Source organism: Pseudomassariella vexata, assembly GCF_002105095.1.
Source record: "Pseudomassariella vexata strain CBS 129021 chromosome Unknown BCR38scaffold_9, whole genome shotgun sequence".
Taxonomy (NCBI): domain Eukaryota; kingdom Fungi; phylum Ascomycota; class Sordariomycetes; order Amphisphaeriales; family Pseudomassariaceae; genus Pseudomassariella; species Pseudomassariella vexata.
The window spans coordinates 764663-790055 of record NW_024467964.1 but is presented as its reverse complement, the minus strand read 5'-3'; the positions used below and the strand labels follow the sequence as shown (position 1 = coordinate 790055).

The following is a 25393-nucleotide window of genomic DNA, read 5'->3' as shown; positions in this document are numbered from 1 at the left end:
GATCAATGATCAAGGTAGACCATAGTTGTTTGTTGGTACCATAAGTGTCCCAAAGACTAGATAGATTCGCCAATCATTAAAGACGAGATGCAGGCGTCGGAGGGTGTACCAGGGAAAAAGTGATGCACGCATTAGAATCGACTGTGAACCGAGTAGGATATCGTGTTCTCAGCCCCCTAGCTCATCCTACATCTGCTGCTACCAAATCCCTCCTGTGTAAACCAGTCTCACCAAATCAACCTCTTTCCCAAGCATGCCGCTTACTATCTACTCCTCTGCCTTCACCAACCCACCATCATCCAGTATCCTAAGGCCTCCAGTATTATCCCACTCGACCCTCCCCTCATCAACCGCCTTCCTCAACTTCTCGGATAGGACCTCCTTCTCGCCGGTGTGCGGATCCCAGTGCCACCCTTCTTTCATCCAAAGCCATCGCAGACAGGCCCTCAACTCCTTATCCTGGGGCAGAACGTGCATCCACTCGGGTTGGAACTCGCCTTCCCGACCTTTGCCTTTCCAGTCTTCGGCCAGGCCCAGGAGCACGTCGCGGCAGAAGATGCGCCAGCTGTCGATGGCGTAGGAGCCTTGTGTCATGTGTCCTATTTCCCAAGCCGAGACCCTATTGTCCTCGTGTTCTGGTTTGATTTCTTCACCGGCTTTCACGTCCGTACCGTCGCCTGGCCTGGGGTAATTCTTGACTCCGTAGCGGACATGTTTGCTAGGGGGTATTTCCAGCCACATACGGGAGTACTTCTGAATTCGTGTAGCTCTGACCACTGAGAGTCCCAAGTGTTTGGTCATGGCCGAGATTTCGTGAGAGTCAGCTTCGGCCAAAGCCTCAGGGGTCGGGAATTTCTGCATGAGTGCATCAAAAGTCGGGATGGCTGTTTTTCCAGCAGTTTTGATCAGGAACGTAACGGCTATAAGGAGTCGGAAAGGGTTGTCGGCCAGCTTTTCCTGGACGAGGCCAAACTGCGGCGCTGAAAGAGGGGGAAAGGGCAAGGAAGAGACGGTTCCGCGCGGCGGCCAGGCGCTTTTCTTCTTTATGATATTAGATGAGTCAGGGGGGTTAACTGTGGTGGCAAAGTAATGTGATGTCGCAGCACGTTTTGGTGTCTTTGTTGATGAACGCAGACTGTACCGTCTCTGTGCGGTGCCGCTGGGAGTGCTTGCCACCTCTGTCAACCCTACATGTGGTGTCTTTACTACTGCCTCTAGTAAATCGGTTTCTGGTGTTGCTCTGGCTTTTTGGGGTGAATGTAGTGATGATGCTGGTGGTGTGTCTTGCTTTGTATTGACTTGATCAGTGCTTTGGTCTTGCTGCAAGTCGTGGCCCAGGTTTCCACGACCACTCGCAGACTCCTGGCCATCTACGAGTGGTTCGATTTTAAAGAAGTGCTGCCATCATCTTCTTCGGAAGCTATGGGTGCCTCTGTTTCTGCTTCCGCCTTGGGCTGTTCGTCGGTTGCGTTCGGAAGTGGGATGTTATCCTCACTCCGGTACCAAACTGCAGCGTCCTGGAGTACAGGGACTTCCTCCTGAAGCGCAGGGACTTCCTCCTGGAGCGCAGGGGCTTCCTCCTGGAGCACAGGGGCTTCCTCCTGTAGTACAGGGACTTCCTCCTGGAGCACAGAGACTTCCTCCTGTAGTACAGGGACTTCCTCCTGGAGCATGTCGACATCTTGTTCCTGGATCGATTCGGAGATGGGCTTGTCCTCCTTGAGTTGCACGCCAGCCCGAGCTACCTTCCGCTTCTCCTTCTTGGAGGCTTTCTTCTGCTTCTTCGATGTATTGTCGCCTGAGAAGAAGTGGGACTCTGTTGCGCTTGTACGTTTTCTCTTGCCCCTCGGGGCCTTTGCCGGGGGAGGCGCATCTCTCTCCTCGCTGGAAGGGAGCCCAGAGACCCCGTTGCTCAGCTCGTTGCTGTCAGCTTCAGTTGAAGCTACGAGGAGCTTGGATATATAAGAGAGAGGATCTTGGCCATCCAGTGGATCGACGTCGGACTGCTCCTTCTTCATGGCTCCAGCGCACGAGATCATCATGGACCACTCCTCTACCCCACGTAGTAAGCTGTAGCGAGTGAGAACTTTGAGGTCGGCCGCCTCACCCCAGCCGTTGGCGGCCGCGAGTCCTACAAGCCTTCTGTCTGTGGCATCCTTGACGTCCCAGCCGACCATGTAGTCTGCGGCAAGCCGCTCATCGACAGAGTTCATCATGTCCGTCTACCGTATGAGCTTTGTGGAAATTTGCGCTTGAGCGGGAGATGTGTATTGGCACTGGTAGGGTCAGATAGGCCAAGTAATACTCGGTAAGAAATACGTAGTCCCAAAAAAAGAGCAGGGGGAAATAATGAAGTCCCGCTAATTCGGGAATGGCTGGTGCTGTTTGTTTGATGTTTGTCGTGATGTCGAGCGAGTTGCTGTTGATTGAGCAAAGTCGGGCACTGCAGTCGCCTCTGAATATCAAATTACTTGGCGACACGTGGGATGAAGAAAGTGCAACCAAGGAAAAGGGAAAAAAGCGAAGGTCTGCAGAAGGTGATTGCGATGTTGAAGATGTAACAGTAGAGACTCGGCCTCCATGGCAAATTTTGCCCGTGAGGTGGATGCTCACTAGCACTGACATTTCACCGCAACCTCACCATTTCAGTTGAGTTGTTCAGTAAGTCACGAATACAGGTACCCGACTCCAATTGGACAGTAGTCAAACGGAGACGTTCAGACATTGTGAATCATTGTATTTCACCCAAAGAAATCAATTAAATTAGACATCTAAAGCAGGTACCGCAGCCATCAAACCAATTAGAGTCAGTTGTTGAATACAAGCCGACTTCTACATTTGTCACTGCATGCGAACCCGTTGTGATACTGATAAAAATACAACTTTTCTCCGATTCAAATGCTCTTCAACACATGGAAAAGGCACACTGCATCTCTCAGGTTTAGCACCATGAAGCTTAAGTCCTTCGAGGTGGCGTAATACATCCTCAAAATGTCACCCTAAATATTATAATACAGGATTGACATGCTGACTTCCATCACCCTCATGGCCCATATCAGAGAACTCAAATCCTTGGAAGGTATCATCCCCATTGATCTTTTCAGGTTTATGCCTCTTATGAACTCACTTGTATACACCCCGAGTGTGGTGCGACATGCCTTCACTTAAATCAAGCAGATGTCCTACAATGCTGTAGAAATGCAGAACTTGATTTACACTCTAAAGCCACTAGCCTCGGATCGCCCCCAGCCCCAGCAACCTCGAATATTTTGCTGAGACAAAAACAAAGGAGCTGTAGGAGTCTAGTATTACATACAGGAGAGTTGTCTAGATGCGGATGTGCTTGGTTGCCTTCGGCGGGTCGTAGACGGTCTTTCTTGACTTGATCGGTGCCCACTTGTATCGCTTCACCCAAACACTGAGAGCAAAGAGAACCGATGTGATCGCAAGAACCTTCATGCCCATTCTCTTGCGGTCGTCCATCTCAGGTTCGGCAGCCCAGTTGAGGAATTCCACCACGTCTTTGGCCATCTGTGAGGTCGAGGCAGGCGTCTCGTCTTCGTATTCAACCAAGCCGTCGTACAAGACACGGGCCATGGCAATACCGGTACCAGGGAAGTAGGGGTTGAAGTTCATGCCAGCCGCGAGCTGGGCACCAGCGGGAGGCTCCTCGGGGTAACCAGTCAACAAGCTGAAGATGTAGTTGCAGCCACCATGTCGTCCCTTGATGATCAAACTCAAGTCGGGGGGCAGAGCACCGTTGTTGGCAGCTCGAGCGGCCTCGTCGTTCTTGTACGGGGCCGGGATGTAATCGGAAAGCTTTCCAGGTCGCTTCTCAATCTCGCCCTCGTCGTTAGGCTCGCTGTCATACTCGTTCTCCTCGGCCAGCGCCTTGGCCTCGTCCACTGTCAGGACCGTGCCGACCAGTGTTCGGTAAGGAATACGGCTCAAGGAGTGACACGCAGCGCAGACTTCTTGGTAGACCTGAAAACCTCGACGAAGTCTAGCAGGCATGGGTTAGGTTCGGAATCAAGCCTGTTGGACAGGGAACAATGTTATTCTTACGCTTGATGATCGAAGGTCTTGAACCATTGCTCGTGAACCCAGGGGTAGGCTGTGGGATGCAGACTGCGGATCACCATCAGTATTTGGACAACCCGTGAACCTAAAGCAGCCGTAGTGTTGCGGCCCAAGCTAGCCAGCTCGAGCCCCAGTGGCCATTGTCGGGATTTCGTTGTGAATTGACGACTCACCCTTCCTCAGCAGGCGTCATGGCAAATGCGTCAGTTCCATAGAGATGATAGTACCATGCCACGGATCCAATGGCTACGGCTGTGGATGCGGCGGCGGCCACATTTAATCGGGCAGGGGATTCGGAGGCGGCACGGGAGCTTGAAGTCGAGACGGTTCGCTACAACGACAATTATGTCAGCCATTATCCAGCAATATGGTGTTTCCACGGCTCCCATTGAGACAGTTGTGGGGCCAGTGTGGCCATTGGTGATGGAGAAGCAGGTGTGGCATAGACGGAAGGATGTCGTTTACCTTAGCGAAGCCGGTCGCGCTATTTCTGGCCCCGTTGAGGAAGCGCGTCGAGCGCAGGCAGGATCTTGCCAACATGATGGGCGTGCTGCTCTTCAGCTGTTCGAAGGGCCGCAGGCGGGTTGACGAGGTGATTGGGTCGTCCGACTCGAAGGGTGAGTGAGGTCGGGAATCGTCGTAGGTCGCTCGGGTGAACAGAAAAGCTCGCAAGTTGCCGACAAATCATTCCAAAGCTACAATAATCGTGGTCATTGGATCAAGGCCAACCTGATTGGCTGCAATCGGGTGCACAGACCCTTCGAGATGAGCACTGTACACCTCTACCAGCCCTCTGGATGATAGTGCCGTACTCGCCCCGCCCACATTTGTTTGAGTGTGGTGGAAGTACGGCACTAACATCTAGAGGGCTTGTAGAGTTGTATTTCCTTGGGGTCATAACTCTGAACATCAACCTAATAATTTCATGGGAACTTCAAGATGCTGCGAGTACTCCAACAATACATACAATAATTGATCTACTAGGTAAAGCAAATTGCAAGCATCTTACCTCAAATGACAAGTCTCGACTCTGAGAAATCGCAGTGGCCTTAAAGCTCACCTTAGCATGTTGGACCATGAAAGTAGACATACTTATCCTCGGCCTACTAACCTTCGTTCATGTAATGGCATGGGCCGTCATTCCGACCTTCGGTGACCTTGCGGACAATGCTGGACAATGCAGCCAAACTCGGGTATTCTGATTCTCCTGGATTTGTCAAGTGACCTTACTTGCGTACCCAACGCAATAGGCATACCTTTTACTCAAGGTAGGCAGCAGCAAAATACAAGTGCAGGTCGACTGGATCAATACGAAAGCTCGAAGACATCTATAGTGGTGATTTTCATTCGCACTGCACATTCTGTAGGCAGCTTCACAAATATGAATTCATATGCGGCTTGCAGCCCACCAAGAACCCCCTCTCACATCTAGCTGCTGGGCTTAGGACTGAATCCCAGAGAGCTAGGTCTCGTTAGCTCCAAAATGTACTGAAACTGGAATCAATACAATTGAAGAAGCAATACAAGCAGTATTCTCCACCCCTGAGCTCCTGGAAGCCATCCTGGTCGAAGTCGACATAAAGACCCTGCTCGTCTCGGCCTGACGAGCATGTCGATCCTGGAAACAAGTAACGGTAGAGTTCAGCGGGATCCAAGAACATATGCTCTTCAAGCCTCGACGCACTGGCTCAGTCGACTCGGTTGACTTTACGGACAATCGGCTGCTATTCGACATCTTCCCCATGGCTGTGTTGAGCTTCAAGTCAAGATTCTTACAGTCGGGCCGCCGCCGCCACAGGACCTCCTTTATTAGACTCCTGGGAGATACTACCCGGACATCTTGTGCGAGTTTGGTGCGGCCGAAAGCAAGCTGGAGACGGGTAAGGGGTAGTCTTCTGAATACGGTTGTCTTGCTGGATGGACTGATTCGACTATGTAGATATTAATCGTGTAGCCCATTCCATGCAAGGATGTCGTCCTAAAACCGAAACGTCGAAACACCGAGAACTGGATGCAACCAGCAACTCCAGTATTCAAAAACAACTTCAATTGGCGATAAGGGGCGCGATGCCTCCAGTTACAAATGGCTGGTATCGAGCTTGACTATTCATTGGCATCGAATAGGCACAAACGGATTATCTTGGGTGATAGCAAGGGATTCACGCAGCAGTGCAGTGGTGGAAGCGTGATGCTGCCTGGGAAATTGACAAATACCTCGCCTTCTGAAACGTAGTGGGAGCGGCCATGGGCTTACGAATCGTGTACTGTCATGAAATCTGATTCTATTAGTGAAATATGAGGTTATATGCCCATTGTACCGTACTTTTTTGCTACCTTGAACCCATTGAAATAATATTAAACGACACATAACTTTTAACTGCCATTTGAAATGTTTCTCCTCGTCTTGACAGCGTCCGCAAGAGTCCGGAGGACAGACTCTGTGTCTGACCATCCTATGCAGGCATCAGTAATGCTGACGCCGTACTGCAGGCCGGCCTTTCCTTCCTTGGGAACCTTCTGACTGCCTGTATGGCGCTGAGTTAGCAACATGCACCTGTAATATCAAATGGAGCCAGCTTACCTTCATTGATGTTGCTCTCGATCATCACGCCCATGATAGCTTGTTCGCCATTCGAGATCTGCTCCGCCAGTGTAGCGGCGACCTTGGGCTGGTTCTTATGGTTCTTCAACGAGTTGCCATGGCTGCAATCCACCATCAGTCGCTGGCGCAATCCCGACTTAGCCAAGGCCTCCTTGGCCTCGCCGATGCTCTTTGCGTCGTAATTAGTGCCCCGAGTTCCGCCGCGCAGAATGACAAAGCAGTCCTCGTTGCCCACCGTCCCGACGATGGCGACAACACCAGGCTTGGTGACAGACAGGAAGTGGTGGGGATGTCTAACGGCTCCAATAGCATCGATAGCAACTCCAAGTGTCCCGTCTGTGCCATTCTTGAACCCGACCGGGAAGGACAGACCGCTGGCCAATTCACGGTGCAGTTGACTCTCTGTCGTTCTTGCGCCGACAGCACCAGCCGATAGCACATCAGCCAAGAACTGCGGCGAGATGGTGTCCAGCATCTCGCTGGCAATGGGCATCCCCTTGTCGGTCAAGTCGACGAAGAGCTGTCGCGATATGCGCAAGCCTTTGTTTATCTTGAAGCTATTGTCGATGTCCGGGTCGTTGATCAGGCCCTTCCATCCGACCGTCGTTCGGGGCTTCTCGAGGTAGGATCGCATTACAATCAACAGCTCGTCCTTGTGCTTCTCCTTTTCCTGCATCAGCAGGTCGCAGTACTCGAGCGCGGCTTGTGGGTCGTGGATCGAGCATGGTCCGATGATGACCAGGAGTCTTTGCTTCTCGTCGCTGCCATTGACCACTGCGACTACCTCCTCACGACTTCGGACAACTGTCTTCTTCGAGTTCTCGGTTTGGGAAATCTCGTGTTGCAGCAGATCGGGTGGTGTTAGAGGGTTGTAACCACGAACTACAAGAGCCAGTTAAACCGATTGAAACTGTACCTGACTAACACTACTCTAACTTACTTCTCCAATCTTCACTCTCAGTCTTGTTGCCGACATTCTTGTTCTCAATGAAGAAGCTCTAAATTATGAGTCAGAGGAGCACAGTCGAGGGACGGATCGAAATGCAAGCCTTACCGACATGGTGGGCAAGACGAAGGAAGAAATGCCGGGGAAATTCGCTGTCAATGGAATATGATTCTGCTTTTCTGTTCGACTAGTAAGGGAATACGAATCTTGCTTCTATTTCAAGTCTTCGCTGTTACAAGTTTGGAGGATTCAGTCACTGGAGATGAAATAGGAACATTGGCGGGGTCAGCGTTCCTCGCATGGTATAAAAAGTTGACCAATCTTAAACAAACCGTGGGGGATTGGTCTTGGTGGCGTCACAAACGGGTGCACCAATTTTGACTTACATCGGGAACCGCGGGGCAACATGCAGCTACCCTGAGACCACCCACTTTACCCGGCCAGTGGGGAATATAACGTACGACGGTCTTCCCTTCCACCCCCAGCTAGGGTGTGGTTGGTCTGTCTCTTAAATGCCTGAGCCGTCTCGGAGCATAGCTACCTCAATATCTACCCAAGTAGCTGGTCTGTTGGCCATGACACCTTGCACTATACGGATGGCCGGTACGCCACTGACCAACCCAAATATGAATTCTCCTACCCCTTGGCTTCAGTAGCTTATTCGCCTTTGGTGTGAAATCCGGCGGGGTTGGTTATAGCTTCCTTCTGGAAACGTTCAATACCATTAAGCTTGCCGTACAGCCATTTCAGTAGCATGGTGCTGCCGGTCATCAAAGACGCCGAAGAAATAAAGAGCAGTGCTCGTTGCCACGTCGAGAGTAACTCGAAGATAGGATACGGGTACCTGTTTCTAAATGTTAGCGACTCCCTAACGTCATATCAGCATGCATAATTGCCGTCTCTTACCAGCCATTTTGTTGTCCACACCACTCAACCCAAAACCAGTACACAATCGCAAGTGACATGCTCAGAACGGTTGCAGAGTAAGCTTCGATTGTCCAGGGCGGGCTTAGAAGCAGCAGGTCCAAGGCTAACATGATGCCCGGCGCCGCATGGAAGCCAAAATCAGGCAAAAAGTCCAGCTGCAAGTCCGGGGGAAACACCAGAGACTTATCGATGGCACATAGTCCCCAGTATAAAATGGTGATGAGGATCTCGAGTGGAGCCGAGAACGTTGACAGTGTGTTCTTTGCCTTGAAGAGCATTGGAGAGAGGGTGATGTCGGCTAGGAGGCCAACCACGAAGGTGATCTGGGCCAGAGCCAGGCCTATAATGGTCAAGAACTGATAATGACCACCGTAGGCGCTCGATATCGGGGTCTCCCATTGATCAAGAAATTTGAACGAGGCCGTGAAGGATAAGATTCCCGCGATATGCAGTAGCATTGACAATGTCCGCGAGGGAGCCTCCAACCTTTGGAGACGATGCCGAGCCATCTTGGAGAACCGCGAACGTGGAGATGGATATGAAGCAGTTTTGGGGTCAAAAAGTTGGGGGACTATCATGGAAGAGTTCAGAAGAATGTCAACGACACCAAATTCTGAAGCAGTAAACAGGACTTGATCAATTAAAACATGGGCAAAAGATTTAAATACCCTGCACAACCCCTGTAAAGATCTATTTACCCTGCAATTTCTCAGACCTCCCACCGCCTTCCCAATCCATCAGACCCACCGATCGGGCCTATCAAGCTATCCATGGGGGCGTTGGCACCTTCTCATATTATGTCCAGTCTCACCACAACTAGAGCATCGCGATTGTGAGCTCTGTGGAGGGCGGCGAGAATCCCCCTTTCGAATCCTCTCTTTGACAGGGCGTCCTCGAGGTACTCCAGTAATTGGAGGGTTACAAGGGTCCTCTGGCTTGAGCTTGAGCTCAGAGACGCTGATAGCTGGCATCGGGCTACTATACGTGGCAGCCCAAACTGTCGGAGAGAGAGATTCTGGTAGATAAGGGGTTATACCGTCCCCTCCTGCTAGTATTACGGTAATGGCATGCCCGCAAGGGATTCCATTCCTTTGATACCGACGGCATGAACATGTCCCTGCTGTCAAATTTACAATGCAAATAAGGCCGTCAGGCTGTACTACTCTTGCTTCCGTTGGTGACGAAAACTGAGCACGATTACTAGACGCCCATTGCCTCACTTCTCGTAATTTCCCTTCAACGAATGGGGTAGCTGTCTTCCCTGCCTCTATCAACCGTAAAGCAGATTGAAGCCGAGCTGCCCTCTTCTCCATAACCTGGTGCCATATTGAGTCGAGGAGAGCAATAATTGGAAGTTCCCGATCAAGCTTTAATACTCCGTTTTGCGACTCGACGATATTACTTGTATCGTGGCCATATCGACGCCCAGAGAATAGCGCCTCGGCCCAAAGCGAAGGGTTTGCCGCCTCTAGATATGCCGCAGCTTCGGGCTTTTGTTGTCGAAGCTTCTCTAAAGCTGCCTCGTATTGGGCTAGAGTTGGTGCTCGGGCGATAGTCCAAAATAAAGAGGCAAGTCCTCTCCCGAACTTTCCCGTGAAATTCTCCTTAATATGATGACAGCACCACGCCCCTGTAGCTAACGGACCGAGGACCTTCTCCGAGTCAAAGAGTCCTTTATCTCGGTCTGATAGAATTGTGCTCTGCTCTGTTGAGACCTCTGGGATAGCCCAACGAAGGTGCTGTAAAAACCATGTCCAAGAAGACTTATTTTCCGACTCGACTACCGCCCAGGCCAAGATAATAGTCTCGCCATTCGCATCGATCGTGACGGCAAGCAATAGAGTAAGGATGAAACGACCCTTTAAGAAGGTTCCGTCGATAACGAGGAGACGTCGGCAAAGGGTATAAGTAGAGCGGCTCTCAGCAGGGCAAACGAAGATTCGTTCAAAACGTTGATGGCGGTCTCGAAGTAAGTCGATATGGATAGCAGGAGAGATGGTCTCTAAGAGCTCCTTATAAGCGGGTAGTAACTGGAAGCTATGTCGTTGCTTGCCAATATCTCCGTCGAGTAGTCGCAACCGGCACTCTTGAGCTCTCTTGTAGTCGATATCTTCAGCGAATTGGATACGGAGGAGGTCGAGTATTTGTTGTGGGGGGGTCTGCTGTGTTACTGCAATATTGGCAGCGACAATACGGTCTAACCAGTCTTTCTTAGACGCAGAGGAGAATTTTTGCCTTGCAGCTCCGCTACAACTATGCTCCGTTTCGAGAATATGAATCTGCCAGATATCCTCACTAGGGGAATAGGTTGCTCGGCAGCGCCATAAACAGCCGCTTAACGCAGAGGCACACACCCAGGAGCCACGGGTCTTATCTCGCCGCTCAACCCGATAAGAGAATTTCTCCTTTACAGCCCAGTTGTCGAGGGCAAGCGATAGAGTATCAAGGTCAAGGAACTCTTGTCCATCAATAGGAATAGATAATAGGGCTAGCGACGTCATGTTGAGCTGAGGAATAGTAGTCGCATGCTAATTCCAGAGGCATGAAGTCAGAAAGCATGGCGGAAATGTGAAGAGAAAAGCGGCAGAAAATTGCAGGGTAAATAAATCTTTACAGGGGTTATACAGGGTATTTAAATCTTTTGCCCATTAAATATTGATCGTTTTAGATTCATGACGATAATGCATGTGAACTTGGACCTTCCGTTGGTTCCGCAATTGCTAATAGACCTCGGCGCACCAGTTGGGCCCTGGAACGGTGCACCAACTGCCCGTGGGGTTGCATCGGAGGTTGGCATCTCCAACGCGCCCGGTCGGGCGTCGTCAATGCTGCAACTAAATTTCGCGACTCAACAGCTGAGTAGCAAGGGGCTTGCACAGAAGCTTTGTCAGGACGCCGTAGCAGCACTTCACCCGTCTTCGCCATGACAGCTGTACAAGAAGAAGATGCCACAAATTCGAACAAGCGCAGTCATTCCGATTTTGCGGAGCAAGATGGTTCTGGTAAGTGTCTTCTCTTATGGTTCCTTCAATGTGCTCTGTTTATTGACATGGACAAGACAGCTCCTCGGACGATGACATGGGACCACAGCTCCCCTCAGTGGCCCCAAAGAAGAAACGACGAGTCCTCCCATACCAAAAGTTGTACATATCAGCCCTTCCCACGTCGGCGCGATACTCCAAATCCCTGATGCACAAGGAACAGGTTTCTTTCGTGACTGTGACGCCGTTGACCGACTTCCTCATTACAAGCTCAGTCGACGGGGTTGTCAAATTTTGGAAGAAGGACGGGCAGGGTATCGAGTTTGTCAAAGAGTTCAAGGCGCACCACGGCGAGATCCAGTCCGTCTCGGTCAGCCAAGATGGGCGAAGCTTTGCGACAGCCGGCACCGACAAGACCATCAAGATATTTGACGTTATTACCTTCGACCTACTATCCATGATAGCTCTTGAATACACGCCCAAGTGCATATGCTGGGTGCACAAACGTGGTGCTTCCCTCCCGCTACTGGCCGTGTCCGACGATTCGAACCCCCTGATCAATATCTATGATGGACAGGGCGAAAGCCAGACCCCAATACACACCATCAAGAGTCTCCATAGAAGCATTGTATCCCTGATGGGTTTCAACGATGCGTATGATTGCGTGGCTTCCGCCGATGAGAGTGGAATGCTCGAGTACTGGAGTCCGAGCAACAACTACGAAAAACCAGACAATGTGTTCCAATACAAGAGCTCTACGAACCTTTTCGATTTCAAGAAGGCCAAGTCAGTGCCTGTGTCTCTGACAATATCACCTTCGGGCCACCAATTCGTCACATTGTCGATGCCTGATCGCAAGATTCGAATATTTGAGTTTGCCACGGCAAAGCTGTACAGGACATATGATGAGTCTCTCCAGGTCATTGAAGAGATGCAGCAGGCAGGAACATCTATGCAGAAGCTGGAAGACGTGGAATTTGGGAGGCGTCTCGCGGCAGAACGCCAGATTGAGTCAACTGATCTACGGAACAAGGTCAACGTGATATTTGACGAGTCGGGTCATTTCATCCTGTACGGTTCCATTTTGGGCGTCAAGGTCCTGAACACCTTCACAAACCACATTGTAAAAATCTATGGCAAGGACGAGAACCTGCGGCCTGTCAATTTGGCCATCTATCAAGGCCAACCGCAGAAGAAAGGGGTGACGACGGTGGCCATGGCCGCATCCAACAATCCCCTGCTTCAAGAGTCGGAGACGCGGGATCCCATGCTTGTTTCCACCGCAGTCGGAAAGCAACGTTTCTACATGTTCACCAACGACGAGGAAATATCGCGATCACAACGAGACATTCAGAACGAGAAACCGACGATGCTGGGTGCGAAGAAGGCCCAGCAGACGAAGGTAGCTGAGACTGGCACCGCCGCCATCATCCACACTTCGTACGGCGACATTCATATTCGTTTGTTCCCGGATGCGGCACCCAAGGCGGTTGAGAACTTCGTCACGCACTCGAAGCGTGGATATTACAACAACACGATCTTCCACCGAGTGATCCGAAAGTTCATGATCCAGGGCGGAGACCCGCTCGGGGACGGTACAGGAGGCGAGAGTATCTGGAACAAAGAATTCGAGGATGAGTTCTCGACTCTCAGGCACGACAAGCCATATACTGTCAGTATGGCAAATGCAGGTCCCAACACGAACGGCAGTCAGTTTTTCATCACTACAGAAAAGACGGTAAGCAATTGCCACGGACTCAACTGGCCATGCGAATCAGCTAACATACGAATGTAGCCGTGGCTCGATAACAAACACACCATCTTTGGGCGGGCAACCCAAGGGCTGGATGTGATTCACAAGATCGAGAACGTGCGCACTTACAAGGAGAAGCCTGAAGAGGACATCAAGATTCTCAATATCGACGTCGTATAGCATTGGGCTAGGGGGGATTCTTGGTTATGATCAATTGAGCCACAAACCACGATGGCACTCGGCGGTCCAGAAGCCGTCTCTCTCTCTCGGTCAGAGCAACCAATCATAATGACGACTTTCTAACGAGCCGTTGCAATAAGCGGCTTCGGTCAAGTTCCTTGATAACGGTTAGTGGGAAGGCGGAGTGGGGTCCACTCAGATCTTGGTTACCTGAGATGGGCGGATACGTAGTAACTGTTAGATAAGTTGCATCGGCATGAAGCGGCGCAGCGTTGCCGGCTGGTCAATCCATCCTAGCTTCGGCCGGGCTCTTATCAATGTTGCCCATGCTAGTTCGAACACGAACCCCATTTTGCCCGCTGAGCGACCACCAAGTGAGAGGAAACATGCATTTTAACTTCACTCCATCCATTATTGATCCCGCGTTATCGCACTACCGCATAAGCATGAGCATAAGCATGAGCATAAGCATGCGGGCGCATTCGTAAACGATTTTGCTTTGCTTGCGAGAGGCCCGCCAGAACATGTCTCCACTGCCAGCCGGTCCCGCCTGCTTACGACTCATGCCAAGTCCATGATACCGATACCTCGCGCCCTATCAACGGCAATCGCTTATTAGCGATACAACCACAATGCCTCGCCCCAAGAAGCCTGGAGCGCCTGAGCCCAAACGGCGAAGTCGAAACGGTTGCTGGTAAGGATGCCGACAGACCTCACTCACCATCTTGCTACTACCACCTCATGAACAAAACTGACATGTTTCAAGGCCATGCAAAAATCGCAAGATCAAATGTGGCGAAGAGCATCCATCATGCCTCAAGTATGCTCCCCTGGCGATGTTCCAAGTCTTCGTTTGAGTTCGGACGCTCGTATGAGTCTATACCAGAATGTGCTTTCATCTACAAGTGACCTCGTAAGCTAATTGCAAGAAATGATAGTTGTCAGAGAGCTGGGGAGGCTTGCGATTACAGCATTCGCTTGAACTGGGAAGGTCGAAAGGGGAAACGGCCCGAGCCAGCAACCATTGATTTCGTGTCAGATGCCCCATCGTCAACAGTCCCGAGCAGAGGCTTTCAGCTAGTCCATCAGTTCCAACCCGGGTCGAAGCTGGCAGCAGGCCGTAAGTTGGAACCGCTGGGACCGATGAAGGAATCCTCAAAATCCGAAGGGATCTCCTCTGTCTCCACTTCTGCCCCCGTTGAAGCCGGAAGCTCGACGGCTGATAGTCCATCTGATTCATTTCAACGTCCTAGCAAACGCTTCAAGGTCAGCACAGCGTCGAGCACTGCAGGTTCATCAGAGAAGCGGCCTGTTTCGTCTCCTGCATCGACGGTAGACTCGGGGGCATCTGTCTACAGGTTTGCTGGGTCTGTCGTTTCGTCAATACCGTCGCCACTGACACCAGCTGCTTCGTCGACGTACAGCGATGAAGATGGACGTCAAGTGTGCATATCGGACCCACAATCGACGCTAACCCCCGAACTCAGGAGACTGTCGGTTCATTCCCTCCTCTCGGGACCCCCTGGCCCACGAGCCTCATTAGAGGACTGTACAAGCCAGTCATACTATCCCTCTGCGAGTATAGACACGCACATATCATACTCTACAGAGCCGCAGTACTACGGCATGGACCGCGGCCTACCCGATCTGGATCTTGGCAAGAATGACGACGAGAATGCAATCAGCACCGTTACTTCCCCTTTCGCAACCTGCGATCGCCTGGACACGCCACTTGACTACTTCGACGATGATCTATTTTCTGCCGAGTTCGCCTTTGGCCTCGAGACGTACGATACGACCCTAGACACGGGAGGTTACTACGACAAGCCCGTTCCGATCTACATCCCGCACTACCTTCAACCGCTGCCACCCAAGTAAGAAAACGCCTTGGATTGACTGAATACTGGGATTTTTGCGCTGACAGTAAGCAGACTTCTTCATAACCCTATGAACCTACTGGTAAATGACCCCTATCTACTATGCCCACTCCTTGTCCCAAACTGAGTATCTCTATGCTGACAAGATTTGCAGTACTTTGTAAGTCAATCTTTACTATTCGTGTGATGTGTGTGCTCTAATTACTAGCTTAGCATCACTTCATAAATCACACTGCAAGTTGTCTCGTACCATATGACGACCCGCATGCGAATCCATTTAGAATAACCCTCCCTGAGATGGCCGTCAAGAACGAGAATCTTCTTGCTCTAATCCTGGCATACTCTGGTACGTTCTGATCGGGTCGCCCCAATGGATTGTAACTTATCATCCTGTGCAAAGCGTCACATCGAGCTCGAGTCTTGAAACAAAAAGAACCAGAGCTGCGAATAGCCAGCTGGGTTACCGATATCTTCCCTGCGTTGCGCCAGGCGCTTTCCGATCCGAAGAAGAACTTCTCTAACGCCAACCTTGCCACCGTAATCATGCTTGTCTCGCTCGAGATTGCTTCACCAAAAGCATTCGGGTACGGCATTCCGTGGCAGAAACATCTCAACCTGGCCAAGGAACTCATCACTGCGCGCCCAGGGGGCTTGCACTACGAGACCAACTTTCGACAAAATCAAGCATGCTCGTTCTTGTGGAGCTGGGCAGCATATCTTGATGTCATTGGTAGTCTAAGTGGTGGACTGAAAGACTCATCTACCGCTTGGATGTTCGACTACGAGATCGAGGACATGAATGACGGGTTTGATGAGATCGATTGCATAATGGGATTTACCACCCGGTGCATATACCTTCTTGCGAAGATTGCCGACCTTGCGCGACAGTGTGCTACAGAGCGGCTCGGCGCAGACAACATTGTACGGACAGATTGGAAGCCCAACGCAGAGGTCGCCGAGCAGGCTCTCAAGCTTGAGGAGGGCATCATCGACAGCATGAATCAGCCGCCGCGGCCATGCAAACATATTCATATGAAAGGCAATTTGGAGAAATGGGGCAGGGTGGAATTGACAGCTACAAATGAAGCCTTCCACTGGGCCGCCCTAGTCCATCTTTACCGGAGGATTCTAGGGAGACCGTCTGAAGACAAAGGTGTTCAACACGCCGTGAGGATGATCATCGCGTGTTTTGACAGGATTCGACGAGGTGGAACGGCCGAGGCTTGCTTGCTTTTCCCCATGTTCACCGCGGGTTGTGATGCTAAGGAAGAAAGGCAACGAGCTCTCATTTTGGAGAGGTTTGCCGCGGGAGAGATGCATGGAATGACAACGGTGTGTCCCCTCTCGTCCTTGTATTGTTGTTCAAAACTATGATGCAACCGCTAACACTATGCAGATACATAGATCACGTCGATTGATGGAGAAGGTATGGGAAACTGGGCAGCCCTGGGAGACAGTGTTGAGTACGGAGTTCATCGGTTAACCCGGCGGGAAGGAAAGATGGGAGGCCCGGCGTACAAGAATCAGCGCAAGCTTTGCTTTCCCTACACTCGGCTTCTGACCAATTGCGGAATATCTGCTTATGATCTTATTTATGACTTTTTCAAGACACTGTCTCATTATAAATGGGAATATGGGAGGATTGACTCGAATAGATGCTATTATGGAAATGACCACGCGAGGCTTGTCGTAAACAAAACCGGCCCCGCTTTCTGGCCCAGCAAGGTATTATATGTACTTGCAGAAGTGTCTAACAATAGAAAACGTTCAGGTCTTGACCTCCAAGGTACTTACTTCAGAACGGGTGTTCTCATCCGACGCTTTGGTGGGCCCATCGGCTGTGCTGAGCACGACATATGTTTGTCCCGAAGGCGGAGGCTGGCCAGTTTGGGAGTAGTCAGCGCCAGGTCGCCCTCGGCGAACCCCGTGATGAACTGCGCAGCCAACGAGAAAACAGTGTATAAGTCCAAAGGCGTATCATACGGTTTTGGAAAAGGGAAGTCGTCGTTTCTGGGCAGGGCGGAGCGGATGTAAGCTGCGTGCAGCGCCTTGACAGTTATGATGGAGCCGGCGGTGGCGGCTGCGGCAGCTAGGTAGGCGGAGACGCCGAAGTCTTCAAGGATCGTGGCCAGGAAGGGGAAGGAGGAGGCTGGGATGCAGGGGAAGCGCTATCTGGCTTCGTTTACGGCGCCGGGGCCAGTCGAGAGGAAGGTGACGTAGGAAGCTTCGTCGCGGGCGATTTCTTGGAGGTTGGTGTAGAAATCCCGATGGAATGAATGTCGAGATCGGCAAGTAGCCATGCCATGATGCCCGTGTCGAGAGTCACGAGGAGGACTTCGACCCCAGTTGCGTTGGCCGTGACTTCGTCGTCCACGGGCCCGTGAAACTTGAACCATCTCAGGTTGTCGCCGCTTCCCCTGACGACTTTTTGGATATTGCTCGATGAGGCGGTGCTCATTATGTAAGGCACCTTGAGCTCGGCGCATGCAGGTGCTGTAACGGTTCCTTGTCGGGGTGGTATACTGACTGCACACCCACAGGGGCTTGTAGAACCGGTGTTTCTAGTTATAATGGCCAGTAAGGCGTATACTATCTGGCACCGTCTGCTTCGAGTTGCTTAGCGCAACTTTTGCATAAATTTAGAGCAACTCGAGTTTCAACCCCCTAAGGCTCATAAATGTGCACGAACAGGTTTCCGAGAGTTGTTATTTGACATGAGGGAAATCAATGATGCCCGTATTCATGGGGAAACATGGAACTTGAACTTCCTCAGCTTTGGGGGTTCTAAGGACGATTCAATCCAGGACAATTATACGACCACATTAACAACGCGTATCTTGTTCACTTTGCAATCATTCTACAACCGCACACAAAATAGAGAGACGACATTGTTCTGTCGTATTCGTAACGGCAATTCGCATGGCGACGCAGCCGCCGGGTAATAAAACCCCGGACTCTAATGTAAAGTGCTTGAATCAGTAGATATTTTAGTTTATATAAAGCACTTAGCTATGGCCCTTCCTTATAACCACTAGATGAAGACTAGTTTAAAATTAAATAATTTTCTCGAAAGACGGGGCCCTTCTAAAAGGAAAGCTCATTTAAGAATACCTAATTATATCCTCGGGATGTTAAAGCAGGTATATATTACATATAATAATTTATGAATGGAATGCTACTGTGAGCTTTGTCGAGCAAAGCAAAATGAAGCTCCATACACCGAAGGTGCGAAATGCGGTTAGTGCAGTATAGAGTTCTAATATATATGCAATTAAAACCAATTTTGTTCAATCACGAAGAGAGCCCGTACACCACTAGGCATCGTTAGATGCCCTCATAGCTCAGTGGTAGAGCGCGTCACTAGTAATGACGAGGTCGTCAGTTCAATTCTGGCTGAGGGCATATATCTTTCACCAATTCATTTTTGGATCTTGGCTGCACCAGAGTTATTATTAGACTTTCTTCGGCTGATCTTTCTGCTTACTTGCCAATTGATATTAGTTTTTTATACCGTAGTCGCTGGTTCGTCCTGTTAATCACGGGATTTTGCGTTATACCAGATTGCATATGCCGACAGTGTCTATAGACAATTCAACACCCAGATCTCAAAGCTGACAGCCGCATAGTTGCCCCTGAGTTTTATGAATGAATTGATTCCTCAATTCTTAGATGCACTGGACAAGACGCCTATCATTCTGGGGGTATAATACAAACTCCCCTGCAAAACAATAAGATCATCGTCGTCTTTGTCCTGTAAACCACCAAGAACCAAAGTACTCTCAAAATTATTATACATGATGTGTGCGCGCGCATTCACACAACACCACCCGCATTAGAAGCTTCAAGCCGTGCAACCAATTTCTTGATACTAGTGTACTCCTCCGCCTTGACACCGTCCTTGCCACCCAAGTCCGGCCCAACCTCGAACACGGTAACAACGGAATCGATGCCGCCCACCGCGACCCGCTTACCCTCGCTGGGTTCCCATGCCACCTTGTTGAGACTCTTGCTCAGCAGCTGTCGACCTTCCTTCCGCGCCGTGGGGCTTATCTTCGCAACGGGGATCTCCGTTTCGACGCTCAGGTCCCAAATCTCCATAGAGCCGGCACCGTCGACGAGGGCGAAGACTCCGGGTCGCACGGGAGACCATGCCGCGTCGTAGACCACATCTTCACGGGCGAGGTCTAGCAACGGCGCTACGGAGGTGCCGGTAGCGTCGACGATAGTGGATGTCGCGGCGGGCGCGCGCACTTTCCACAGTTTGACAGACCAGTCGAGGGAAGCGGACAACACGAGGTCGCCCAGATCCACTGGGCCCCGCGGCGGGTGGTAGGCGACTGACATTACCGGTGCGGCGTGACCCTTGTAACTAACACGGGAGTCGATACCTGCTTTGGCGCCGGCGCGGTCGTAGCGATGGCATGGGTAAATGGGTCCCTCCTCAGTGCCAATAAGGAAATATGTCGGGTCTGCCTGAGGAAACGCCATGGTTGTAGGTGCAACATCCTCAAATTTGCTTGGGGGTGGGCTGGTAAGAGTCAGAGATTCTTGGGGTTGAGACAGCATGTCAACGGACCAGACACATAGAGCGCCGTCTGTCGAGACCGAGATAATGTTATTTGCATTTTGTGTTCCGACAATGTCGACGGAGTAAACGGGGTGAGAGTGGCCCGAGCCTGTGAGCGGCGTCTTCTGGACCGGAGCAGATCTTGCCCGTGTGTCCCATAGCAGTACCTGGCCAGAGTATGTACCACCAATTATGAGATTTGGGTGGAAAGGGGAGAACTTTGCCGTCAAGATGTCAGATTGGGCGTGGAAAATGAACTCAGGCCGATCCTGCAGATGCGAATTCCAGACCTGAACGATGCCATCGGGATCGTGAGGCGCAGATGGATTCTTGGTATATGATGCAAGCAATAGCTCTGGGAATTTGGGTGAAAAGTCGATGCTGCTGACCATGCGCTTCTTGGACCAACGTTCGTCGTAGAACTGGACGACCTCCTTGACTCGCCGCCGGCCCTTGCCTGCTGTGTTTCCAGCTTGGTCCTCAACATCGTCAACATCGTTAATTTGCAGTGAATAGTCGGTCAAGACATCATACGACTGGTCCAGGGCGCGCTCAATGACTTTGGTCGACCGCTCAACGAAGTCGAGGAACTCATCCGAGGCCGTCACGGCCTTAAGCTCCTCGGCCGTCAGGGTCCGCGCTGGGAAGTTGGCGTTGGCAACCGAACTCTCTGGAAGCACGCCATCAATAACCAGCTCCTTCGTTGCTTTCAGCTCTTCTTCGATTTCTTTCCGTAATTTCAGCCGTAGATCTTCCTCTCGCTCCCGTGCTCTCCTGCTCAACCGCTTGTTCGGTGTTGATGTTACGCCGGAAAGGTCATCTTCGTCTGGGAGTTCTGAAATCGCACGAGGTCTGGTACTTGGGCCCGTCCACTCATCAGTCGTTTGCACTCCCTTGCTGTAAGAAAATATCTCCTTTACGGGCGACGGCGGGCATTCGTATACCGTTTGGAGTGGTACCGTCGTCAAGACCTGTGGTTGCGAAGGCGGAGATGCTTGAGCAGGCTGTTGTCCATTCGCTTGGGATGCAAAATCCGAGAATTTTGTGCTTAATTCCCCTGCACTCAAGACACTATTCGGTCGGCTTCCTCGCTGTGCTGGTGATGCGCTCCCAAAGGTAGAGCCCGGTCTGCTTTCTCCCACAAGCTTATTGATCAGGTTTTCGATATCCGTTTTGTCGCCTCGCCCGGGCGTCGGGTGAACCAGCTTTGGAGCATATAGGTCAGCTTCTTATAAAATCTGCTGCGGCATGGCATTACATGTGAAAAGACATCAACACATACTTCGGGGTGGCTGCCGGAGCCAGTCCTACCAGCAGCGGCTTGATTGGCCCTGTTTTCCCTCCTGGCCTTCAGCTCTGCGAGCTTCGCCTTCTTCGCATTGATCTCCTGCTGTCGTTGTTGCATATTGTCTACTACAACGACCCATTCCGGGTCGATTCGTCAGGGGATGGAATGCCGGCTGCGAGCGTATTACAGTGACTCCGAGACCAGGGAATATCGGTTTCTATCGTTATGGTGGGGTGGGGGGCTCGGTGATGTAGGAATTCGTGATATGGCAAGGTTACGTAGGCTCACTTGAAGATGCTAAACAAGTCAAGTCGACAATGAGGTCCATTCCAGCAATTGCGCTGCGCGTGCCGTCCCTGACCCTGATGCAGCAGTCGCGCTGCCGCTAGAACAAAGCCGTACAGCTGCCAGCTGCTTGAGCCTGGGCCTAGGGATTGGGTCTCTTATTGGTAGCGGCTAGCGGCTAAAAATCGGACCTGGCCTTGTTCCAGCTCGGAGCTCTGATAGAGAGCGCCTGGCTGCTGCTAGGCTCTGGCCTCTTCAAGCTTGCTTGCCCGGCTGTAAAATTCCCTTGCGAAATTTCCCGACCTTCGTCTTAGACTAAATCTTCAAAGAGTCGTATCACGTATCGCCCCATTCCTTCGACAACACCCAGCGAAAGGGCCAATTGGGAATCTATTTCCTGTCTGCGCACTGCGAAGCGACCGCTCTTCACTATCCAAAGGCAGTCGCGCGACTAAACCGGCCCAATGTCTGCCACTTCGGGAGTCAACGTACGTGACACTCGTCTTGTTTTGCCCCGAAAACCTCGCAAATCGCTCCCAATCCTGCCCAGCCTCTGGCGGCGCATTCACGGCCCAACGTACTATATTTCAGTGGAAATCATGGCTAATGAAATGCAATATAGGTGCTCCGGTACTCGGCACTCGCATTTGGCGTTTTCTACGGTTTCTCCCACCAGCGAACCATTACCTCCACGCAAAAGGCCGCCGCTGCACAGAAGGAATACGAGCACAAGAAGCAATTAATAGAGCAGGCGAGAGCCAAGTACGCCGAATCGAAGAACCCGACTCCCAAGTCTGCCGAGCAGAGTGGACGTATGTTTTGTCCCTAGAAACGCCTGGAGAAGCAGTGCTAGCTTTGGAAGAAGGGATACTAACAGTTACACAGTAAACCAAGACCCCATGGACCCGAATTTCGATCTCGAAGCCTACTTCAACGCTCTGATTGCGCAGAAGCCGTAAATCTCCCAGTCTTCGATATGGATGTAATATGAAGGGAACGCAATCCTGAATAGACTTGTGAGGAGATAACAGGACAGGGGTGGACGAGCCTGCATCGACTGCCACGGGGGCTCTACCATCTACAATGAATCATGATGGACTGTGCCTGCTCGGGGCATAAACCGGGGGTGTATGATTGCGACGCTCTCAAAAATAACCTCATAGATTTCCTTGGGTTCCTCATGTACATGTGTACCAATACGCAAAACTACCTAGACTTGGGTGGCTGAATCCGACGATGACACTCCTGGTTCTTCTGGTCTTCAACCAACGTATCTCATCTCCTGTGATAACTTGAGGGGTCACTCTGCCACGTTCTACTCAAGCTGGGCACGTTGCTTTGAACCTACTAATCACCCGTTGCGGGAGTTTAGGGCAGTCTGGAAATTGCCATGATGCACCGTTTCAGTATGGTTCAGCATGATCTGAAATAAGGTGGGATATGATAATGTCAAACCTCTCTAACTGTGCACTCACTTCGCTGGGCAACACACTACTCTCCTACGTCATATGGCCCTTGTAATGGAAATATTTATATCATGTCTTGTCCTCATTATTCGTAGTCATAGTAAGCCTCGGAAAGCAGGATCCCTACATTCAACCTTTACAACCTACGGAACAGTATACATGTTTATGACCACCTCTTCGACTTACATCCTCCGTTTCGGTTATCCGTCATATTGCAGATTTATGCGATGTCCATTTGGGTGCTGGGCATCGTCGAGTTGACAAAAGCCTTTCACTAGCCTCAGATAGACCTGTCATTTCAAGCGGCTCATATTCACTCGTACAACCTGATAATAAAATTGGTCTGATTACGGATATCACAACAGAACTCCATCGTAAAAAATTCACCATACCCCCACAAGCAGTAAACGAAAGGGTTGAGTGTTCACACGTGATATCAATTCTTGTATTACCATTTGCAAATATCTTCTCGCGGTGTTGATGGTGTGAACGGTGATACAGATTTGAAATTATATTCAGAAGATGCCGCTTGGGGGTGGACCATTTACGTTCTGCCCCTGTTTCTTCATACATACCGAGTCGGCACATCTCACGAACCTTCTCGATACCCATAATGAAATTCCTTCATATTGAGGACACATTTTTACGAAAAACTGAAGCTGCATAATGATGCGATTCCATCTGCCTACCAATATAATGTGATCGACGATGGAAGAAGCCCAATATACTGCGAAAAGATGGGGTCTAGGCTACCCCCGCGTGATGCCAAATTCCACGGCTCCGTGCAGTCCAGTGCGGATGGCCTTCATAACTTCGGGGGCCTCCGAAGAAATCCGGGTTGGTTCAGCGATGGCGAGATGATATGCGTGCTCGAGGACATAGCCGAAGATCTATGATGAGTTGACGGCTGTCATAGGTTGAACGTGGAGCTGAGAGCAGAGAAGAGGAAGGAGGGTGAGGAGGAATGGTTATTTGATAATTACGACATAGTTGATAATCTATCGGTCTTTACTCTCTATAGACTCCCTCGAAAGAGAGGCCAAAGACACGAGTTCTAACAACGATTGTACTAGATGAGCTAGTATCATGATTAACAAGAGACACAACGGAAAGTACCTATACGCAATAACAGCACCATCTTCGTGCACACGAATCTTCAATTGGACAAAATAAGCAAATTGGCAGATATGCTACAAACTTAGAAGACTCTGGATATACCCCCTGAAGCTAGTCTGTGGCAAACTCTCCATGTTACTACCTAAGTCTCAACCGTTTCTTATTACTTCGGCACCAATTTTATGGCTCTGCGATTTTAAGCTAAAATGATAACTATATCAATATTTACATTGATGGACATAATGTTCACTATTCAGCTCAAGATTTCACTTGCCTGATCACTGACGTATTTTGCAATCAGCTGATAGGCTACCTGAAACAAGTGCAAACACTACCACCCAGGCACCCATGGCAGCCTGGAGATCTCGACTGCCTGTCATTGAGTTTCTTGGAAGATGAAACTGTGTTTGAGTGTAAATAAAAGGATCAGCTCTACAACCAAAGTTGAGGGGACTGCAAAGCACCATCAGTTATTACATCTAAATTTTACTACACACACGCAGTCCTACACTGAAGAGCAGGACACCTTGGGGCGACGATGGTTTAGCGTTGAAACTCAGGGGTTTCCGATGAATCGATTTCTACAATATCAACTCATTCTTCTGTGACGACGTTGGAGAGAATTGCTGTGGGTCAATGAAAGCAATATGTTGTATCTCACCACAATCCACCTCCTTTCCTCCCAGATTGACAAATATCAGAATAAACCAGCATTTTATACAGCAGTTCAAAAAAGATGGAAAATCGTCATCTGATCATCGTGGACTACAAGGGCGGCACGTACCACATTACCCAGTACGGCCAGTGGGACGGCTACCCAGAAGCACAGGCGGCTCGAGTCTTGTGGTTCCTGCGCAACAAGGACGACACCGAAGCCGTCAAAGAAAGCTCTCTACTCCAACAGTGTACACGTACGTTCCAGACGAACACAATACCCGCAAGCAAGGTGACCTAATCCCCCCTTCCCTGAGCTGTGATATCAGCGCCGGTATCTTGGGACTCGTCGCCAAAACCACCGAGCCCATTCCCGTGATCGGCGAACTGGAGTTCATCTTCAGCGTTGGGGCTGTGTGAATGGTCATATGTCGTAGACCTAGATGAGATCAGCTTGGAGACTTACAAGACTGCATACTTGGGTATGCATGGGTATAAGACGGTGCCCAGTGACAGGTTCAAAGAGCTTTTTGCGTCGAATGAAGATCTTGATGAGAGACCCAACGGCATCGGACGTAGTAAGGCTTTACCGGTCATGGTCAGCAAGTTTTCGCTGGAAAGTCTGCCTCGTGATAAAAGGGATGGCATTAAGAGCGACAAGAAAGGTTATT

General features: G+C 50.6%; 9 protein-coding genes and 1 non-coding gene across 10 annotated transcripts; 4 read left to right on the top strand and 6 right to left on the bottom strand.

The window, feature by feature from the left end:
• Positions 1-267: 267 nt before the first annotated feature.
• On the bottom strand, positions 268-1026 carry BCR38DRAFT_345777 (DNA glycosylase; the record flags this gene model as incomplete). The annotated part of the gene is made up of 1 exon (XM_040856206.1): positions 268-1026. A coding segment is annotated over one exon (759 nt), but the record flags the coding sequence as incomplete, so codon positions are not given.
• Positions 1027-1334: 308 nt separating this feature from the next.
• On the bottom strand, positions 1335-2421 carry BCR38DRAFT_236167 (uncharacterized protein). Its single transcript, XM_040854358.1, has one exon. It carries the CDS (start codon positions 2214-2216, stop codon positions 1371-1373), a length of 846 nt encoding a protein of 281 aa, XP_040714103.1. The 5' UTR covers positions 2217-2421; the 3' UTR covers positions 1335-1370.
• Positions 2422-3327: 906 nt separating this feature from the next.
• Positions 3328-4620, bottom strand: BCR38DRAFT_346362 (cytochrome C1 family-domain-containing protein; the record flags this gene model as incomplete). Its single annotated transcript, XM_040856253.1, has 4 exons — positions 3328-4003; positions 4066-4128; positions 4254-4411; positions 4546-4620. 4 exons carry the CDS (start codon positions 4618-4620, stop codon positions 3328-3330), a joined length of 972 nt encoding a protein of 323 aa, XP_040714102.1.
• A 1694-nt stretch (positions 4621-6314) lies between these two features.
• Positions 6315-8013, bottom strand: BCR38DRAFT_236114 (uncharacterized protein). Its single transcript, XM_040854357.1, has 4 exons — positions 7737-8013; positions 7623-7680; positions 6662-7564; positions 6315-6605 (listed from the first exon to the last, which is right to left on the bottom strand). Exons 1-4 carry the CDS (start codon positions 7740-7742, stop codon positions 6454-6456), a joined length of 1119 nt encoding a protein of 372 aa, XP_040714101.1. The 5' UTR covers positions 7743-8013; the 3' UTR covers positions 6315-6453.
• A 272-nt stretch (positions 8014-8285) lies between these two features.
• BCR38DRAFT_346315 (FAR-17a/AIG1-like protein) lies at positions 8286-9064 on the bottom strand (the record flags this gene model as incomplete). Its single annotated transcript, XM_040856251.1, has 2 exons — positions 8286-8472; positions 8535-9064. The coding sequence occupies 2 exons, from the start codon at positions 9062-9064 to the stop codon at positions 8286-8288; spliced, it is 717 nt and encodes a 238-aa protein (XP_040714100.1).
• Positions 9065-11277: 2213 nt separating this feature from the next.
• BCR38DRAFT_371973 (uncharacterized protein) lies at positions 11278-13812 on the top strand. Its single transcript, XM_040857294.1, has 3 exons — positions 11278-11557; positions 11614-13274; positions 13332-13812. The coding sequence occupies exons 1-3, from the start codon at positions 11479-11481 to the stop codon at positions 13467-13469; spliced, it is 1878 nt and encodes a 625-aa protein (XP_040714099.1). The 5' UTR covers positions 11278-11478; the 3' UTR covers positions 13470-13812.
• A 1-nt stretch (position 13813) lies between these two features.
• BCR38DRAFT_437968 (fungal-specific transcription factor domain-containing protein) lies at positions 13814-17124 on the top strand. Its single transcript, XM_040860558.1, has 8 exons — positions 13814-14163; positions 14236-14289; positions 14408-15343; positions 15401-15428; positions 15501-15506; positions 15560-15692; positions 15747-16678; positions 16743-17124. Exons 1-8 carry the CDS (start codon positions 14102-14104, stop codon positions 16827-16829), a joined length of 2238 nt encoding a protein of 745 aa, XP_040714098.1. The 5' UTR covers positions 13814-14101; the 3' UTR covers positions 16830-17124.
• A 1552-nt stretch (positions 17125-18676) lies between these two features.
• On the top strand, positions 18677-18748 carry BCR38DRAFT_t228. Its single transcript has one exon. It is a non-coding gene; the product is annotated as a tRNA-Thr (tRNA).
• Positions 18749-19159: 411 nt separating this feature from the next.
• BCR38DRAFT_410699 (WD40-repeat-containing domain protein) lies at positions 19160-21318 on the bottom strand (the record flags this gene model as incomplete). The annotated part of the gene is made up of 2 exons (XM_040858493.1): positions 19160-21118; positions 21196-21318. 2 exons carry the CDS (start codon positions 21316-21318, stop codon positions 19160-19162), a joined length of 2082 nt encoding a protein of 693 aa, XP_040714097.1.
• Positions 21319-21950: 632 nt separating this feature from the next.
• BCR38DRAFT_486533 (ATP synthase subunit E) lies at positions 21951-22445 on the top strand (the record flags this gene model as incomplete). Its single annotated transcript, XM_040864043.1, has 3 exons — positions 21951-21974; positions 22109-22298; positions 22372-22445. The coding sequence occupies 3 exons, from the start codon at positions 21951-21953 to the stop codon at positions 22443-22445; spliced, it is 288 nt and encodes a 95-aa protein (XP_040714096.1).
• Between the last annotated feature and the right edge of the window lie 2948 nt (positions 22446-25393).

Bases quoted from the DNA above. Each gene is read 5' to 3' on its own strand.
- BCR38DRAFT_236167 (XM_040854358.1), bottom strand. From the start codon at position 2,216: ATGATGAACTCTGTCGATGAGCGGCTTGCCGCAGACTACATGGTCGGC.
- BCR38DRAFT_236114 (XM_040854357.1), bottom strand. The intron at 7,565-7,622 runs GTAAGTTAGAGT...TGGCTCTTGTAG, and splicing joins TGAGAGTGAAGATTGGAGAA to TTCGTGGTTACAACCCTCTA. The intron at 6,606-6,661 runs GTAAGCTGGCTC...AGCGCCATACAG, and splicing joins CGAGAGCAACATCAATGAAG to GCAGTCAGAAGGTTCCCAAG.
- BCR38DRAFT_371973 (XM_040857294.1), top strand. From the start codon at position 11,479: ATGACAGCTGTACAAGAAGAAGATGCCACAAATTCGAACAAGCGCAGT. The intron at 11,558-11,613 runs GTAAGTGTCTTC...GACATGGACAAG, and splicing joins TGCGGAGCAAGATGGTTCTG to ACAGCTCCTCGGACGATGAC. The intron at 13,275-13,331 runs GTAAGCAATTGC...ATACGAATGTAG, and splicing joins TCATCACTACAGAAAAGACG to CCGTGGCTCGATAACAAACA.
- BCR38DRAFT_437968 (XM_040860558.1), top strand. From the start codon at position 14,102: ATGCCTCGCCCCAAGAAGCCTGGAGCGCCTGAGCCCAAACGGCGAAGT. The intron at 14,164-14,235 runs GTAAGGATGCCG...ACATGTTTCAAG, and splicing joins CGAAGTCGAAACGGTTGCTG to GCCATGCAAAAATCGCAAGA. The intron at 15,344-15,400 runs GTAAGAAAACGC...GACAGTAAGCAG, and splicing joins CTTCAACCGCTGCCACCCAA to ACTTCTTCATAACCCTATGA.